The 18,606-nt window shown below is 55.0% G+C and overlaps 1 protein-coding gene across 6 annotated transcripts in view; it reads left to right on the top strand.

Moving 5' to 3' along the window:
- Agap3 (ArfGAP with GTPase domain, ankyrin repeat and PH domain 3) overlaps window positions 1-18,606 on the top strand; it is a 52,395-nt gene that overhangs the window by 27,441 nt on the left and 6,348 nt on the right. For 2 of the 6 annotated variants that reach the window (XM_055612525.1, XM_055612526.1), the window contains exons 8-11: window positions 1,414-1,572; window positions 5,075-5,167; window positions 10,568-10,672; window positions 15,680-15,848. In XM_055612525.1, the coding sequence (XP_055468500.1) occupies window positions 1,414-1,572; window positions 5,075-5,167; window positions 10,568-10,672; window positions 15,680-15,848 (526 nt within the window). Of the gene's footprint in view, window positions 1-1,413; window positions 1,573-1,963; window positions 2,124-3,998; window positions 4,918-5,074; window positions 5,168-10,567; window positions 10,673-15,679; window positions 15,849-18,606 lie in introns of those variants that run through there. The other 4 variants (XM_055612530.1, XM_055612529.1, XM_055612528.1 and 1 more) reach the window with 2 other exon arrangements.

Here is an 18,606-nt window from a genome sequence, read left to right as displayed (position 1 = left end):
TGCTCCTTGTCCCAGTTTCTATCTCCTTCACTCCAGTCTTTCCTCTCAACTACTCTACTACGACATCACAAACACGTGCTCGTATGAACTCCATTACATGGCCTCCTGAGCGACTGCTTATGAAAGCCTTACTTAGCAGGCACAGAGAGAAAAGAAAGTTCTTTCCGGAGTGCTTACCCTTCTTCTCTAATGGGCAAACACTTCCACTTGGTTGTAGGTGCAGTGCCGTCTCCCCAGAGAGGGGGAGGCAGCTCACATCCCCAAGCCCACTAAGCACCTAGGCTGGCCCTCTGCCCAGTGGCAGTCTCTGTGTTAGAAGGGCAGCACATCCTCATGAAGGTGCTTGCCTTCAGCTCCACTTGGAGTGTGCCAATTCTGAGCCGGTTCCTGCCATTGCATGTCCCACCATACCATTTGGACACTTGTCTGTATCTGGGTTAAGTTTTGGCCCTTGACATGTGGACCAGTGTCTTGTTCTGTAGCTGCACACCCTTCCTGCTCTGCTTTACCGCCCTTTGCTGCAAGCCCAGAGTCATCCACGGTGGTCAGTGATCAGCTACTGTGCTTTCCAGTGGCAGCTTGGCTACAGCGCCAGGACTCTTCTTAGGACTTCGAAGGCACGAGGATTCTTACACTGTCCCTCCATGCAAAGGCAGGGGGTGAGGCCGAGGTGTAACACCCTGCTCCTTTGCAGTGGGCCTGATCATGGGAGGCTGCTGAGGGCAGGGGGCAGTGCACTCCCTTGGCCAGTTTAGTGTTGGAGATGGGCCTGGTGCTCTGGTGAGGCCTGATTTCCATGCACCATCTCTGTGGTCCTGGAAAGACACTTCTGTATACTCTCTCCATCCTATAAGCATTTTTGGCTTTCTCGTCTTCTTTTCCATTACCCATCTGCAACGTATTGTGCCCAGCAGCTTTTGCTCTGTTCTGCACTACACTTCAGCCTGTTCCTGATGCCTTCTATGTCATAACACTTTGTCAAAGTAGATCTCAGACTGCCCAACACCCTGAGCCCAGCCCCAGCTCATGGAACCCATCGCCCAGCCTTCTGCCTCTGACTTTTGAGGATTCAGAAAGAGTGCCCTACTTCCTTGTCCCAGACCACCTGCAAACCATGATGCCACTGTTTGTTTACTTCCAGGCCACATCCCTGACTTTGTAATGTTAGTTTGTGCCCCTGTTTTAGCTCTCAGGTTGGCACAGCAGCATCCCCACCCACCCAGTTCCTTCCAGAGCCTTGGTACAAAGGTGCCAAGTTTCCCATAGTGACAGCTGGATGCTGTTGGCCTCCAGGAGATGCCAGCTCCTCATAATACCACCTTTAGGGGCCAATGGCTCTTCTGCTGTCTCTTGTGCTGTGCCCTTTTCCCTCTGCTCCCCAGGGTCACTCTCAGCAGCCCTCTCTATTCTTAGGCCACGAATGGCGGCGGCAGCGCCTTCAGCGACTACTCGTCCTCAGTCCCCTCCACCCCCAGCATCAGCCAGCGGGAGCTGCGCATCGAGACCATCGCTGCCTCCTCCACCCCCACGCCCATCCGCAAGCAGTCCAAGCGGCGTTCCAACATCTTCACGGTACGTGCCCCATCCTCCTTCCTGCCCAGCTGCCATTACTGCGCAGGCAGGGCTGCACCGAGCTCCCGAGCAGGAGGGCAGGCCGCCCCCGGTCAAGAGAACGCAGTCTCTCTCACACTTAAGGCTCCTCGAGGTTCCTCACTGGACCCGCAGCATCTTCCAGGCCATGCCTCTGAGCCCAGAAGGGGCTCCCCTCAGACCTTCCCCTGTGCACATGCTCACCCCTGCAGCCTCCCGCCCTCCCGAACCCTAGAGTTTCTGTATCAGCTTGGAAGGGATCTTTGGATTTGTGGCCTAACTTCCCTGACCCCCTTTGATTCAACAGCTAATGAACCGGAGGCCGGAAGGCTGTTTGCCCAAGGCGACACAGAGGGTTAGCTGGCCGAGCTAGAGTCCCAGCCAGGCCTCCCAGTCCGCCTTCCGGCTCTTTTTCCGTTACCCCACTGCCGAGGGGAACATTCATGCTTCCCACCCACCGCTGTGATTGGTTTAACAAAGGCTTAGCCATCTTTTCCTGGGCTTCACCACGCTGCCTCGTGCCTCCCGCTCAGGTTTGTCCTGTCTCCTTGTGAGCTCCTTGCCCTTCCCTACCAACCTCATGCCCCTACCCGGGGTCCACTGAACCTCCCTGCTCAGAGTCAACCCCTCAGCTCTTTGGCCCCTGAGCTTGCCGCTCCCCATCCCAGTTTTTACACACCATGCCCTCCCCGCCCCAGCTGTGGCCCTTCTGTGGGGCTCTGGCTGGACTGTTCCAGGAGCTGTGGGCAGACAACAGGTGGGTGAGCAGCCTGTCCCTCTGTAGCACTCCACACCTCTTTCTGAGAGCCAGGGTTTGGCTCTTGGCCTGGGCCTGTATCCAACTGGCCAGGCTAGACTTTCTGGACCCTGCCCAGACAGAGCCAGTGCCCCTGGGCCTCTATCCTCCATCCTCACATCTGCCCTGCTTGACATACCTCTGCCCTCATCCCTCTGTCCGCTGGCCCCTGGTGTGCGTGCTCACTGGCCTCTTTCTGCTGACAGCTGCTGCTGCTGCTGGGGCGCACTGTGCTTATGCAGCTCCAACCCTCCCAGACCCACAGCTTCTCCTTTCTGTTCTGTTCCATCCATTGAGATATGCAGAGCATTGGTGGCTGCCTGCTCGTGTCCACACCTGCTGCTGCTGCTGCTGCTGTAAAGCCCTTGGGCGCCTCTGTCACAGTGACCACCATTGGTGCCCTCCACAGCCTATTCCCCACCCTCAACATCCTGTCTCAATCACACTGCCTTGATTCCATTCTTAATATCCTCCCATCTTTCCCCACTGGCTGGTTCAACATCAGGGCATCCCTGCCTCCCTGCTTGGCCTTCCATGCCTGACTCCATGGCCTCTGAGTGCCACAGGACCTTCGGGCTCCCTCCATGTGTACTCTGCTGCCTGCCTGCCTCAGCTGTGCTGCCTTGCCCTACCACACCCCTTGCTGCTTCGAGCACGGCCTTCCCTCCAGGCCTTTCCATTTTCTCCATCTTCACAGTGGCGACCTTATTTTTTTCTTTTCATCGTTTCCATGGTGAGCTCACTTGCGCCATTGTCCCTGAGGCAGCCTCAAGGCATGGTCAACTCTATGGGTGTATCTTGGGAATTCACCCCATCAAGGCTGTTGGGGCCACCTTTCCTTCATCCCTCCTAGAGGAGTTACTCCTGCTCCAGGGGGATCCTGTTTTGTGCTGCCTGTTCTGTGACTGGTGACTCCTTGGTGGGCATGGTTGTGATGTCCCTGGTCTCCCCTTCATGACTCCATGTATTTATTTGCCACTCTTGCCCTGGTTCCAGTTCCCACCCTTCATGGGGAGGTGCCACTCTGGGCTCCTGGGATTTTCTGGTAGTTGGCAGCCCCTTGGCTTACCAGCCTAGCTGGGGTAGGCCTCATGACATTCATCCTGACCAGCAGTTCAGTCTGGAAACCCAGTGACAGCAGTCCATCCTCTCTCCTCGCGGGGCCAAAGGGGCCGAGGGCTTTATTTAGCCCTGGAGGGGTCTGGAGGCAGGAGCTGTCTGTGGAGCTGCTGGGCAGCGATTTAATCTTTACCAGTTTGGCCCAGTTCTTTCTGCTCCCCCTGCTGGGCTTTCTCCCACATTGCAGTTGCAGCCCTTTGTCCCGCCCCTGTGCCCTAGCTGGGCTCCTGGCAGCCTGGGAAAACAGGAGGGACGGGGCCCGGGCAGCAGAGTGGTGAACATTCCCTGCTGACATGGACTGCTGGGCCACAAATGCCCAGCAGTTGGCGGCCTCCTCCTCCTTTCCTTTACCTATCCTCCTCCTCACATCCTCCTCTTCATCCCGCTGCTGCCTCTCCCCAGGCGCCTGGGTCTCTGCCCTCACCAGTGCTGACCGACTTTTGCGGGGCTTAAGTATAACTTGCCAAAATCTTTATTCTTTCGATATTTGCAGATATGTGCCACTGTTTCCAACTTTTCATCAACAAAAAGGCCTTTCCAACTCCTTCCAAATTAGAAGACCAGGTGGTGACACACAGCACCTCTGGACATTCCCCCTGTGCGGGGCCGGAGGCGGGCCGGGCCCTGGGACTGCTCTCAGATGAGAAGCGGCCGCCGAGCTCCCCGCTCCAGAGACCCACAGGAACCTTTGTAACTAACCCTACCCCCAGGGAAGGCTAGGAACGCCGGAGCCCGCGCTGGGGGCTGCCGGGGGACCAGGCCCGGCTGGATGCTGCGCCAGGCTCGCTGAATGGAGAAGAAGGGAGCTCGGCCCACGCCGGCCGGCCAAAGCGACGAGGCCCAGAGGGGCGGGGTCACTCAAGCCCGCTGGCCCAGCTGCTCCTGGGGGGAGCTTTCCTGCCCCTCCCCTCCTCTGCTCCTTCCTGCATGGACTTCTGCCGTTCCTGCTCCTGCTCCGGAAGCCGCCGCCACCGTGCTTGCCTTGCCCCCTCTTTTTGGCCCCTCCCCGTTTCCTAGGATCCGCATTTGGGTGGACTCTGCCCCAGGAGCTTGGCAGGGTGCAGGGCCTCTTCTGGCCTTTCTCCTCTCTCTCTCCATCCACTGTGCCCCTTGGGCCACACCGACGTGCTCGGTGCCATGTGGTGTCTGTGCCGCAAACGAGCACCTGCCCGCTCACTTCCGGACTTTGCTATCCCTGGTTGTCGTGCCCTGTGCTCCTGGCCAGCCCTCAGTCCCACCAGGCCACCTCTCCTTGCCCCTCCCTTCACTTAACATAAAACTCCAGACCCTGGGCTGCGTGCTCATCGCGCCCTCCGTATTTCATGTCCTTGCTCTTTGTGAGGGGCGGGCCCGGCCCAGTGACCTGTGCTGCTCTGTATGGTGCCGTGTGTAAGAATAAACCCATTGGAATACTCGTGTCTCGGTTCCTTCCCGACCCGCCGCCCAGGCCCAACCCAGTGCTAGGGCTGCCCAGGAGAGGGAGGAATAGGGGAGGGAGGGGACGTGCAGGCGGGCAGTTCTCCCCCAAAGGCCCCAGACCTCTAACACTTGCCTTCTTTTCTCTTTCAGTCTCGAAAAGGTGCTGACCTAGACCGGGAGAAGAAGGCTGCTGAGTGCAAAGTAGACAGCATCGGGAGTGGCCGGGCCATCCCCATCAAGCAGGTCAGCACCCTGTCTCCTCTTGGCCCGGGAGTCTTCCCAGGGCCTCCCAGGTGGTCCTTTTTAACCAAGGGACAGGTGATCCTGGTCTGAAGATCGAGGCCCAACTACGTGGTCCCTAGGCAGCTGCCTTCCCTCCTCATTACCACTGGAGAGCAGCAGAGAGCCGCCTGCGGCCCTCAGTTGCCTTCCAGACCTGATGGGTCTTTAGTGCAAGCTGGAGAGGTGATCTCCTGGCCTCTGAGCATGAAAAGGCGTGAAGGCAGTAACATAAGCGGCTGGGCGCGGTGGTGGCACATGCCTGTAACCCCAGAACTTGGGAGACAGAGGCAGGAGTATCTACAGTTTGAGCCAGTATGAGCTATGTAAGGAATCCAAGGTCAGGTCCACTTCATAGCAAGACCCTGTCTCAAAAACACAAACCAAAAAGGTGCATGAGTAAAAGGCAGTATTGAGGGATGATCCCATCCGGGGAAGCACTTTTACAGTTGTGAGCATCTTTTTTTTTTTCTGATTCCAGTTACTGGTGCCTCTATGTGGACTCAGGGCTCACTGCTTAGGCTGCAGCCTATCTGGGTTATTCCCTGAAGAAAACTGGTTCCCCTTCCTCAGCAGCATCCCTGTCATGTCCAGGAGACACTCTCTTGGTCATCTGGCTCCCGCAACTTTCTGTCCCTTCTTCTGTTCCTAAGCTTCAAGTGTAGGGGTTGTGTTACTGATGTTCCATTTAAGGCTGGGCTTTCCATGGTCATTTAAAGATTTATCTATCTATCTATCTATCTATCTATCTATCTATCTATCTATCTGTTTATGTGCATTGGAGTTTTGTCTGCATGTATATCTGTGAGAGCGTTGGATCCTATGGAATTGGAATTACAAATAGCTGTGAGCTGGGAGTTGAACCCAGGTCCTCTGGAAAATCGGCCAGTGCCCTTAACTGCTGGGCTGCCTCTCCAGCCCCTGGCCTCCTCCCATGGTCACTTCATTTATTTTGACCAGCTGTGGTTCACTGTGTTGCTGCACTGTGCTTCACTCTAGCAGCTGCACATGGAAGCTTCTCTGATCGGGGTGAGAGGTACTTATCGAGAAAGCATGTGACTTTCTGTGCCTTCTTTTAAAGAAAAAAATTAGAGATGACATTGTGTGATCTCTCTACCGCCGCCTTTCTGAGCCGCTTCCTGAGAGCTCGAGGTCATCCAAGCCTCCTGAGAGGGTGCATGGGGCTGATGAAGGTGTCGGCTAGGAGCCCTGGCCAGTGTTACTGAGTGGAGGGGTGGTGTTTGAATGAGCAGGCCTCTTCTAGGAGTTTGGTGTGCCGAATGGACCTTCTTGGTACTGCTGTGGTGCAGGTCGTCCAAGTATCTGGTGGCTGCAGATGGACATGTTGCCCGGTTTTGACCCCAGAAGAGGTTGCTGTGGCCAGAGCACTAGAGCCAGGTTTGGCCAGGACCTGTGGGTAGGTTTAACCCTTCCAGGGTCCATCGGCAGTGTGAGCTCTTGGGAGCAGCCAGTCCCAGTGTCTGCATCATGTGTTAAAGTTGGAGGGTTCTGATGCTCTGTGAAGGTGTATTTAGAACACATCCCAGGAGGCTAGTGAGGGTCCAGAGGGTGGGGCAGGGACGGGGCCACATGCACACCTCTCTCTCCTGCCTTCTTTTCTTCATCCCTCTGTTGATTGAATTTATGTCCGTCGGGGGCCATTCCAGCTTGGACAGTGTCCTGGGAGGAAAGTCACCTGAAAAGGCTGCGAGCGCCGAACGGCAGCAGTGAAAGCCTTCTCCCTCCTTCTGTCCCTCTGTCCGGCAGTGTGCTCCTGTCCTGTTTACAGCTTGATTCCAGGAGGTCGGGGCCTTCTGTTGCTGGTGCATTGTGGCTGCAGCCTGGTCACTTGCCTGTGTGGGAGGTGGCTGGGGGAGGATGGCAGGCCCTTTCAGAGTGGTGCTGTAGTGTTAGCGCACACACCCAAACACGTTTGATGCGCGAATGAGAACACTCTTCTGCCTCAGCTCCCACTGGCCTTCCTCTGTGGGGCTTGCAGTAACTGAAGGAAAGGTGGAGGGGTGAGGGTGTCCCATCAGCCTGCAGCCTGGAAGTCAGGTGGTCGCTTGGGTTTTACATTCCCTAAGCTTCTCAGAACGGGCCCTCCTGCACTGAGGCCCCGATAGCCATCAGGCCTGTATGTGTCTTTTGTACAGGAGATGCTATTGCTCACTGTTGAGTCCACCTGGGGAAGTGAAGGGCTACCGTTGGAGAGGCCCCGCCCATGAGGGATGGGGACCGGCGCTCTCCGGAGCACCCATTCGGCCCTCCAGGGTTTGCTTCGACCTTACCCACCTATCAGGTCTCAACTCCGCCACGTTCGTGGCCCCTCCCCTTCCCCCGCCCTCTTGTCCTGTGCTCCCCGTTTCTGTTACTTCCCCTCCCCCTAGCCCCTGCTGGGAGTGGAGATTGCATTTCAGTTGCCATTTGCATTCCCAATCAATCCGGACTCCGCAATTAAGTCGGCTGGCGGAGCTGGGAGGGAGGCGGCGGCGGGAACGGGTCCTCTGGGGGCTGTCGCCTCCGCACCGCTCCCATTCCGCCCCAGATTGCTTCCTGCTCCGCGGTGCGCAGCCGGCCGGCCAGGAAGGGAGCGGGAACCCCGCAGCTTCTCTTCTTCTTGGAAGCCGGGCTGGAGGGTGGGGGCAGCAAGGCTGGGCTGAGGGCGTGGGTCAGGGTCGCTCCGCCGCCCCCTAGCCAGCTGGTGAGTCCTGGGCGCCCCGCCTACGTACCTTGCTAACGAGCCTCATTAAGCCAAAGGGGGCCGGGCGTTCTGAGCTGCCTCCGCAGTCTCTGACTTGTGACCCGCTAGCCAGGCGGAGGAGGACCTGGGTCGGTCCGGTGAACTTTAGCCGGCTCTGGCCCAGAGAGGCTCGGAGCTGTTGTGGTTTTTGGATGTTCCCAGCTAGCTGGTGACACGAAGTGGGGCTGGGCCCTGGGGCTTGGAAGCAATGCCCATCATCAATGACGAGTGTAGGGTTCAGGTGTGAGAGGCCTGGAGCTGGAGGCTGGGTGAAAGGAGATCCCCGTGTTGAGCAACAGCAAAAGTCGTGAATCTTCTGAAGTCTCCCAGGAGACCTACTGCCCCTCCTCTTTTCCTGGTGGATGGCTGTCCTCAGAGGCCGCTTGCCCTTGGGAGCCATTGCTAAGGGTCAAGGAGAGAGAATAGCTTGGCTCCCCTCTGCTTCTGTAGCTGGCCAGTGGCAGAAACACTACAGCCACAGGCAGGGCACCAGGCAGTTTTCAGGGCTCTTCACAGACGGTAGGACTGGGAAATGGATGGCTTTAAGAAATACCTCAGGCCGTCTTCAGAAGCTCCTTTTGAAGGTTGGGTTCTCACCATCAGGAAGCAGGGTATGTCCCAAACGCTGCAAGTGTCATTGCATCTCCTGAAGTGACATTTGTCTCTTGGAGATGGTGGGAGGAAGAGGAAGGTGTGTGTGTGGGGGGGGGGGGTTAATTAAGGATTTGAGACGGGTTGAAAAATGGGAGCTGGGAAGGTTGAGCACCCTTCCTCAGCTCCAGGTTGCCCCCTAGTGGCCAGGGGTGAGAGCACTTGTAAATCCTTGTATTTTTATGTAATCTAAGCTGGCTGGCCTTTTAACTTGCCTTGAGTCTCAAACTCTCAAGCCTTGGAGCTACAGGCATGTGCCACCATTCCCGCCCCTTAATCACATGTTCTAATCTCATCCACTAGATCAAGAAGGACCCAAAGGGAAGTGTGTGGCTGAATCTGACACTTGGCCTGCTCATTGGCATCCCTCCATGGCGATTCTCCTGGCTGACTGAGGGCAGGGGCTGCTGTTTGCCTTCACAAACGGGCACTATCACCCTTTACTCCCCATGGGGAGCCCAGAATGTACTTTTCTGCTGTCCCAGCAATGTCTGTCAGAACTCCTCCCACCAAGTCCCAGTCTGTGAATCTAACCACATGCCTCTTCCTACCCGTACTGAGTTGGAGGCTTTGGGGACCAGGCCCCAGGTGTCCATCTGTAGTGCTCATGGTCCCACCTGTTCTCCTGTGCTGTGGTCTTGGAGCAGTTCAGAGGATATCTTTAAGGACTATCAGAGCAGGTTTCTCCCAGGAAGGAGGAAGGAAGGCTGTGGGTGGGTAGTGCCCACCAGGTCCTATATTTTTCCTTTGCTTCTTGATAGCTACACAGCACAGTCTTGGGGAGGGGGTGTCTTTTTCCATTCTTCCAACAGACACTTCTGAGCATCTGCTATGGCCCAGCTGTTGTGTTAAGAATTATTAACAAATAGCCCACCCCCTCCCAGAGGCTCTGGGCTTGCCTCAGTTGGTTTTATTTAGGACTGGGCATTCTATGGTCATTTAAAGATTTATTTATTTATTTGTCTGTCTGTCTGCCTGTTTATTATTATGTATGTCGTGTGAGGGTGTTACTCTCTGGAACTGGAGTTACAGATAGTAACTTACCATCTGTAAGTTACAGGAACTTGGTTTCCCTCCATGCCACCTAGAGCTCTGGGCTTGCCTCAGAGGGTCCCTAGCCCACCTATAAGTCTGCACACGATGTCAGGAAGGCCCTGCCTGACAGGCACCAGGGTTTGCATTTTCTGACCATTACCTTATGCTCATGGGCCTTGCTCTCTCTCATCCTGGCTTGTTGAACTTCCACATTTGAAGAGCCTCGAATGGCAGGCCTTGTGGTGTAGGCTTGTAATCCCAGCTATCCAGGAGGCGGATGCAGGAGGAGGCTCAGTTCCCTGGAGTGTAGAGTGCGTTTGGAGCCACCCTAGGCAGTTTAGTCAGAGCCTGTTGTAAAAAGAAAGCTGGGATATGGCTTGATGGGAGTTTACTAGCCAACAGGTGCTGGGAACAGGGAACGGCTTGGCTTACATAGGTAGTTTGGTGGCTGAATGGGAGGCTTGAACTTCTTGGTGCCCAGCATGGGGACTGGCATTGTTGTGACAGCTAGGGGATTTTTCTGCCTGGAGCTCCTTTAGGTAGTAGAAGACAAGAAGCCTTTGCAGTTGTCCTTCTCTCTTGTAGAGCCTTCTAGCGTAACAGTGGCTCAGACTGCTTCCTACTGGATGGCCATGGGAGTAAGGCCAGTGGGAAGACATGTCTTCCTGCCCTCCCTGATACAGCTGGAAGGCCTTAACCCCTCTGCCCAGATGCAGATGCAGTAGTTTCAGCAGGAAGCAGGGTGAGAGGTTGAGTTACCTAATCATGCCATGCCTTCCTGTGCTGGCCTGCCTCCTGGGCTCTGGTCAACTCCCTGGCATCAGAACCCAGAGAGACCTTTGGGCTGGTCTCTCTGCTTGTGAGAGGGCCCCTGACCCTGGGGCACAGTGCCCCACAGGCTGACTTCTGGTCTGTAATTATACCTCTGTTCCTAGGGGATCCTGCTGAAAAGGAGTGGCAAGTCCTTGAACAAGGAGTGGAAGAAGAAGTATGTGACGCTCTGTGACAACGGGTTGCTTACGTACCACCCTAGCCTGCACGTGAGTCTAGGAGAGGGGTGGGGCGAGGGAACATGACAGAGTAAGGGCTCCTGATGATCCCATGGGGTTTCCTTGGAGAATGCATACCATAGTAATTTGGAAAGGGCACAAGACCTCGGCTTTGCCCTTCCGGTAGAGCAAGCTTCCCCACCAGCTCTGCTTAGCTGGTACTTCGGGGCTGTCTTGGCCAGCCTGCCCCTCCCTTGCCAGCCGTGCTCTGTGTCCCATGTAACTGTAGCCAAGGGTGTGGATGTTGTAAAACAAGCATCCGTAGTTGGCCATGGCAACGAGAAGCACTAGGTTCCTAGGGATGGTGAGTGAGCCATGATGTTGAGTTTAGCCTAGGAAGAGTAGAAGGCTCTGGAGGACACATGTCCCGTGCCCCAGCAGTGGGGACATGGGCGTTCCATTGATTGTAATGTGGCCCCTGTGGCAGCTCTCCCTACCCTCCTTCCTTCTCCTCCCCTCACTGCGTGGCTCCAGCACACAGCTGTCACCAGAATCCATCTCTGTCACCACCCCACTGTGGGGCTAATGAGTTCTCCTGTGAAGCCCCTCGAGCACAGCACGTGGGCCAGCCCCACCTCCCCCAACCCCCGCCCAGAGGCTCTGGGCTTGCCTCAGAGGGTCCCTAACCCATCTTTAAATCTGCACACGATGTCAGGGAGGCCCTGCCGACAGGTGCCAGGGGTTGCATTTCCTGACCATTACCTAGTCCTAAGAGGCCTTTCCAGACAACCCTCCAGAGAAAGAGACCCGGTGTGGATGTAGGCCTGGGCAGGGCAGGCCTTGGGGGCTCTCCATTCAGGCCAGGTTATAGCCTGGGACTCCTATTGGTCTTCGATCTCCTGATTCCTCAGGACACTGGCCTTTCCCCTTAGCTCAGGGAACATCAGTTAAATTAATCCTCTCGGTTCCTGTGCCAGAATGCCAGGTAGTCATGGTCCCTGAGAGATGGAAAAGGCCCACATCCATCTCCTCCAGCAGGCTCTCTTCTCAGCTTGACCTACCCTCTGTCTCACACAGCCCTTAGCCCCTCCCATGCCCTCAAAAGACAGGAGGAGCCAGTTGGCTTTATTCAGGTGGCACTAACTGCAGAGATAAAGTCTTAGGCCAACAGAGTGCTCTTTGCGGGCTCCTTACCATGGAGCCATGTACCTAGGGAGGGCTTTGTGCTAGACAGACAGTAGATTCGGGATCTGAGGCGTCCTCCGTAGTCTCAGGAGAAACTGGGCTGTGTGTTGGGCCAGAAGCATGCCAGCACCTGCCAGCTCTCATGAGTCATGTCTCACCCTCCGTCCACCAGGCAGGCGGCATATGTTCTCTGCATGTTTACATCTGGACCAAGGAGCTTGAGAACTAGCCGACTAGGACCGCTGCCTCCCTCCTGTGTGGGTGGCCTCAGCCGCCTCCTGCCTGCATCCTCAACAGTGACTTTCTGTTATGCAACTACGGCTGGCTGTGGTGGGGTCTGTCCCTTTTGCTAGACCTCGTACCAGGCATTGAAGGGAGCCAGGGTGGAGAAGAGGGATAGAGACCTGCAGGGCTGGTCAGTTATCTCAGGCTAGGCTCTGGTTTTGGAACCAGAAGGAAGTAGGGAAGGAAGTAGAAATGTTGTCTCTACAGCCACAGCTGGAAAGTAGTGGCTCAGTGGGTATGTACCATGTTAAAGCCACCCAGCTAGTAACTGAGCCACAATGTGGGTCCATCATCATCGACGTTACCCAGATTTGCCAGTTTTTGCCAAGAACACTTACCTCTTGTGCAGACTGAAGAGTCAAGAACAGACAGTAAGTCAGGTGAGCTGCCATGGTCCCGGCTGGGCATCGATTCCTAGGAGTCCTTCTTATCATACTTGTTACACTGTGTGCTTCAGCGGCCTGTGACTTGCAGACCTGTCCTAATGTCCATGCAGGGTGAACTGTAAGAGGTGACAGCTAGCCCATTGGCCTGGCCTCTTGGGTTCTAGCCCTCCAGGTCCCCTTGGGCCCTGTTAGGATTGTGTGGCCAGTGCTCTCAGTGGCCCATCAGCAGCTGCTCCTCAGGCAACCAGAAAGCAGGTCCTTGCCACTGGATGTCAGGAGGCACTGGCAGAGCAGGTAGCCTGGCCTTGCCTTCTCGTCAGAGTTGCTAGCTCCCTTGAAAGCTTCCTCCTGGACACAGCAGGAAGCTATGAGGCTGTGCCTCAGGCCCAGTTTGTCCCTGCACTCCTCCATTTCCTCCTTGCCTGGCCTGTGGCTTTGGCTTATCTGGCTCCCCTCCTGCTGATGCTCGCTTGCCTCCGTTTCCCATCTGCCACCTTCCTTTAACTTCAGAAGAGTTTCAGCACAGCAGTGACCTAGCAGTCTAACCTGCAAGAACTGCAGGTCCCTGAGATGCTGGGATCTTAATCTTGACACTGAGAGAGAAAGGCCTCATCGATTCCCAGCCCTTTGGGGCGAGATCAAATGAGAGGAAGGACCTCCAATCACCAGAGGCCCCTCAGGACTTGGGCCTATCCGGCTCTCCTAAAGGGGACAGGTCTCACCTGAGAACCAGGACCACAGCATTTCAGCCCCTCCTACTAATGGAGGTGGCTGGGCCCAGCATGTAGAGCATGAGTTGGTGGGCAGGCCACAAGCTTCGAGCCTGAGAGCCCGAATCTCGACTCTCGCCTGGCCCAAGAGAGCCTGCCACAGCCTCCCCCGTTTTGCAGCCAGCGGAGCCATTCACACAATCACCTTCTGTTAATTCTATCTGCAACATCAATTAAATTGTTTGTAGAAACTAATTGAATGTGGCTTAATCACACATCTTAATAGCTTTCCACGCTCTGAACTCGTTGTTAATTCCAGTAATAAAACGAGATGAGAACGCTGGCTGGGTAATTAGCGAGGAGGCTGGGGAAGAAATTGCTGTTTGATGGTGGGTAATAAAGGCAGCCGTGGTGACCGCTCTCCCGAGCAGCCGCTGCCACCACCATGCTCCCCTGTTCTGCTGACGGAGGGAAATGCTATTGCTATCTGCCTGAGGTCCCTGTTCCTGCTGCTACTCCTCCTCCAGGCTCCTCACCATGTCCTCCAAGTCCAGGCTGTGTCGTGCAGCCCAGCACTTGGCCCAAACTTCTGAGGACCCACAGGATATGGTGTAGTCAGATGCAGAAGTTGGACAGTCCTTCTCTGCCAGCCAGCTTGTAGCTCCTTGGCCCTGAACAAAGTCCCTCTGTGCAGCTCTTGTTCTTGGCCTAGGGTCATTTTCTTGTGCTACATCCCAGCTTTGAGCATCTCAGAGCTTGAGTGGGGCCTGAAGACCATTATAACTGCTGTGACCTCCTTGCGAACTGGAGCAACCCAAGCCCCTCCCTCAGGAGAGGGACTACAGCTGGGCCTTTGGCCCAGCCAGCTGTTGACAGTTGTCTGGAGCAGCCAGTGCAAGATGTGATTATGATGAGGATGGGCAGGGTCCCGAGATGAGACTGTGCTAAGCCAAGAAAAACACTGGAATGGAGATAAAGATTGAGACAGTGCAGTTACGTACTGGACATGAAAATAAGGACCAGTGCCTGGTGGGGCAGGGAAGGGTCAGATGAGGCACAGCTGAGCTCTGGCCCCCATGCTGTTTTGGGTGCTGGTTACTTGGAATGTGACCTCTGGCATAGTCAGGTGCTGGTGAGGCCCAGAGTTGAAGCTAGAGCTCTGTGGCTATATCACCTTGAGGCCGGAATTGTCAGGGTCCTCCTAGATTGGAAGGCTATTCTTTGACTTCTCAGTGGATTGTTCTGTGGATCCAAAAAGATGAACAAAATCTTGGAGCAAGTGTGCCTGAGCCAGGCCTTGTCACAGGAAAAGACAGAGCAGGAAGGCACAGACACAAGTCAGGGTGCTAGGAGCAGGAATCGGAGTTCCTCCCTGAGCACACCTGATGGAGGAACAAAAGTTGGATGGTTCTGAGCCTTACTTCTCTCGGGAAGTTATATAACACCAAAGGAGAAATTTTTGTCATGCAATATGGAGATTGAGAGCTTGGCTATCAAGGAGTTTGATAAGGATGTGGAAGTCAAAGTCTGGAGAGAGGTGGGAAGTTATAGTCAAAGCCAGGCTCCAGGTCAGATCCAGCTTTAACCAGAAACTACAGGGACAGTGGATTCTGTAGTGTTGGGGCCATGACTGGTAGGCAAGCCAAGGTTACTGGCTCAGAGTGTCATATATGAAGGACAGCCTTGGGAGTCTGCAAACCAGAGCTTGGTCCAGTTCCAGTACCCACTGTGACCTTGGGCAGATTAACATTCCTAAGCCTCAGTTTCTTCATCTCCAACATAAGGGCAAAGAACACTCTGGAGACTGAGACAGGAGGATTGTTGTGAGTCTGAGATGAGCCTGGAAACTCCTCAGTCAGTTGGCTGGGATTTGAAATAATATTGATGATATAATATTAAATGTAGATATATTGTGCATAACACACAGTCCAGGACAGGCAAATGACAGTCTGATGATGACAAGTCCTACTGACAGAAAGCCCTTTGTGTATGTTAATACACTCCCAAGTCCGGCAAAGACTGTTCTATAAACTATTCATAAGTTGTTATCTGGGGCAATCCTAAGAGTTGGTTGCTCCTCAGTGCCCAGGTGGGGGTGGCAGCTTGTGATAGGAGCATCCTGGGAGCTGAGGGCTCCGCAGCCACATGGGTACTCTGTCCAAACTTTTATTTCTCTACCACCTGAGCCATCTCCTCTTCTGGCCTAAGTCTTGGCTCAGCTCCAGAGACCTTTGCTTGCCCTTTCATCTTCTCTTCCTAGCTGAACTCCACCCCTTTGGGCACCATGGAGACTTGGGTGTAATCCACACCTGTAGATTTGGTTGGGCCTCAGACCCTGCTTTTTGAGACTAACTGTGGCCCCCTATAGACAACTCCCACACACACCAGTTAACAGTGAGGGAAGAGGCCTAGACAATGAGGGACAGTCAGTGCTGGAGACAAGCTAAAGAGAGCCTCGCCTAAAGCATCTTCTGTCGCCTCTACACCTTTAGGATTACATGCAGAACATCCACGGCAAGGAGATTGACCTCCTACGGACAACAGTGAAAGTGCCAGGGAAGCGCCTCCCCCGAGCCACACCTGCTACCGCCCCAGGCACCAGTCCCCGTGCCAATGGGTTGGCCATGGAGCGGAGTAACACACAGCTGAGCGGGGCCACAGGTGAGGCGGCTGCTGCGTGGAGAGCATGGCAAGTTTGGGAAATGCGGGGAGTGGCTGTGAGTGGGCCTAGCAGGACAGGCTGCTTCTTGGACGTGCGCAGCAGCCAAGGTCACGCTTGAAGATCCTCTCCACCAGGAGTCATGGCCAGGTTACAGACCTGGTAGAGCTTGTTGAGGTAGCCTTGGCTGTCAAGTGAGGCGTAGGAGCCTTGGGCCTGGGGTGTGGGGACAGCTAGTGATCCTAGGACCCACCTCCTTGCAGTTTTAGGTAAGGCAGGTCAACAACCCAGCTTGCCACAGGAGAAGCTTGTCTGGGGAACCAGGGAACCGTCTCAGGTGAATGCAAGGTCTCCGCACAGAAAGCACTGCATCTAACCCCATTGGTTCAGACAGCAGCACTGTCCTCTGTCCGCCACGGGGAACAGAGTGTCAGGGGCTACAAGTTGACACTTGTAGCAGTGTCGACTTTTCCATGTCTGTGGTGTGTCTGTGTGTGCACGCATGCATGCACACGTGCAGGTGTTCACGGGGCATCAGATCCCCCAGGCGGTTGTGCATCACCTGATGTACGTACTGGGAATCAAACGTGGGTCCTCTGGAAGAGCAGGGTGTGCTTCTAATCACCGAGCCGTCTTCTGGTCCCTGGCCGTACTCTTGCCTCTTCATGTAACACTGTGGTTTCAGGGAAGGCCTTCTGTCCCCAAGTCCTAGTGCTCCTCATCCTCCCTGGACCTCCCTCCCCTCCCTCACTTCCTTTGCGCACTTTCTTTACCCTGGGCTCCTGGGCGCTTCTGCAGAGCTCATTGTCCTCAATTGTCCTCCACTATTACATCTTGCTTCCCCTGAAGCTGCCGCTCAGGACACAAGTGTCTTACCAGTGCTGACCCTGTGCTTTGCCGAAGAAGTCCACTCATGGCAACTTGGATTTTCCCCTAAGATGTGCCGCCTTACTTAGGGGCAAGTGAGGAGGTGGGAAGGTCTCATGGATACCGAGTGAACATGGGTGTGCCTGAGGATACTGAGTCCCGTGGATGGACAAGACAGACCTAGCAATAAGGACTTGTGGACTTGACGGGATGTGAGCCAGGGCCATGTGCACAGTAGGCAGACACTCCAGTGCTGAGCTCTAGCCCCACCCTCTACGAGTGCTCCTTGTTTGAAGGAGCACTCCTTGTTTGGAGCTAAGTACCTTATGTGGTTGGTCATTCTGAGTGGGCTGGAGGGGTGGGGAGGTGAAAGGTGGGCCAGATAGTGGATGTCTCTGAAGCAGGCACTGTGGCGATTATTGTTGTGTTTCATGAGGAAACAAAAGCTCTGGAGAAGTGAATGAATCCGTGTGTGAAATCCTGCTGTAATTGTGGGATCTGGGATTTACTCTGTTGCTTCTTTTAAACCACCTGAGCTGAAAATTGGGAGCTCTTGAAGTGTATACAGGGAGAGCTCTAGTGGGCAGTGGGAGGGAAGCAGGCCAGGGGAGAGGCAGTCCACCTCTGCTGAGAGCCTGCTGAATGGAGTGGGCTGCAGAGCCTTTCTTGGGGCAGAAATACTGGGTCATATGTTGTCCTCAGTGCCAAGCCACTGGGAGGCTTCCAGAGCCCCATGCAGCCAGCCTCAGCATGGGCTTTCTCAATACCACAGGAGGGAATAAGGAGGGCAAAAAGCAAACCTTTCCTTGAAGGTGGGTGCCCAGAGGAAAAGTGGGAGAAGCAAGATGAGATGCCTCTGGCCTGTCCCATCACATCCTGGGCCCACCTAGCCATCACCTAGGGCATGCGGGAGGGAGCCCCAGCAAGTTGCTCCTGTAATTACTGCACCCACACACAGAAACACATGGATGACGCTTCCCAAGCATGAGTTCCCGCTGCCGCATGCTGACACCGACCCTCATGCACACTCACACATGTCTCTCGCTCACCGGGCGATGTTAACATCTCATTATCTTTGTTACTGTAATTACATTATCCGCTGCTTTATGCAGAATTATCCTCGGAGGACTAATTGATGGCTCCATGTTTAATTCATTAATCATTAGCATCAAATTCGACAATTACAGTGCACACTGATTGTGGGATTGCAGGCGTAATGAGGGGAGAATTAACAAAGAAAAGGGAAAGCACTTTCCCTCCCTCAGGGTTTTGGGTTGGGGGCTTGGGGAGGAAGTTGGGCCTATGATACTTTTGGTGGGGCAAGGGATTGGGGGGTGTTTCTTGGATGCTTTGGAATCCGAGAGGTACAGGGACTAGGAGGAAGTGAGGGAGAAGCAAGGGGCTGGACGTGGGAGGGTGGGACCCGGGACCCAAGGGTGGAGGCTGAAAACTGGGTATCAGGTGTGCTACAAGACTTAGTGTGTCCAGTCATCGTGGGTGACACAGCAAATACACCGCATCAACTCATCCCTCCCTTGAAGGGCCACCGAGCATCTGCAGCATGTGGCTGCCCCTCTCTTCCTCTTGCAGCTGCCGCAGCCCCCTTGCTTTCTTGTGCGTCCAGAAGTGAGGTTCACAGGCTTGCCTGCTGGGCCGCAAGGCCTCATGTTTAGCGGTTCCCCTTTCCGCTGCCTACCTCCTCCAGCTCTGGCTGGCTCCAGGCCCATCAGCTTTCACTCGAATCTCCCTCCACACTGGAGCTTCTCAGGAGGCCTAAACCATTTGGTCCTAGGCTCTCTGGCCATTTCTTCCTGGCCTCATCACCTCCGTCAGACTTGGGACACTGAGGAAGGAAGGAAGGAAGGAAGGAAGGAAGGAAGGAAGGAAGGAAGG

Source organism: Psammomys obesus, unplaced genomic scaffold, assembly GCF_907164565.1.
Source record: "Psammomys obesus unplaced genomic scaffold, mPsaObe1.curated_primary_1811, whole genome shotgun sequence".
Lineage (NCBI taxonomy): Eukaryota > Metazoa > Chordata > Mammalia > Rodentia > Muridae > Psammomys > Psammomys obesus.
Note: the sequence above shows the minus strand (reverse complement) of the source record. Positions and strands in the feature narration are given on the sequence as shown.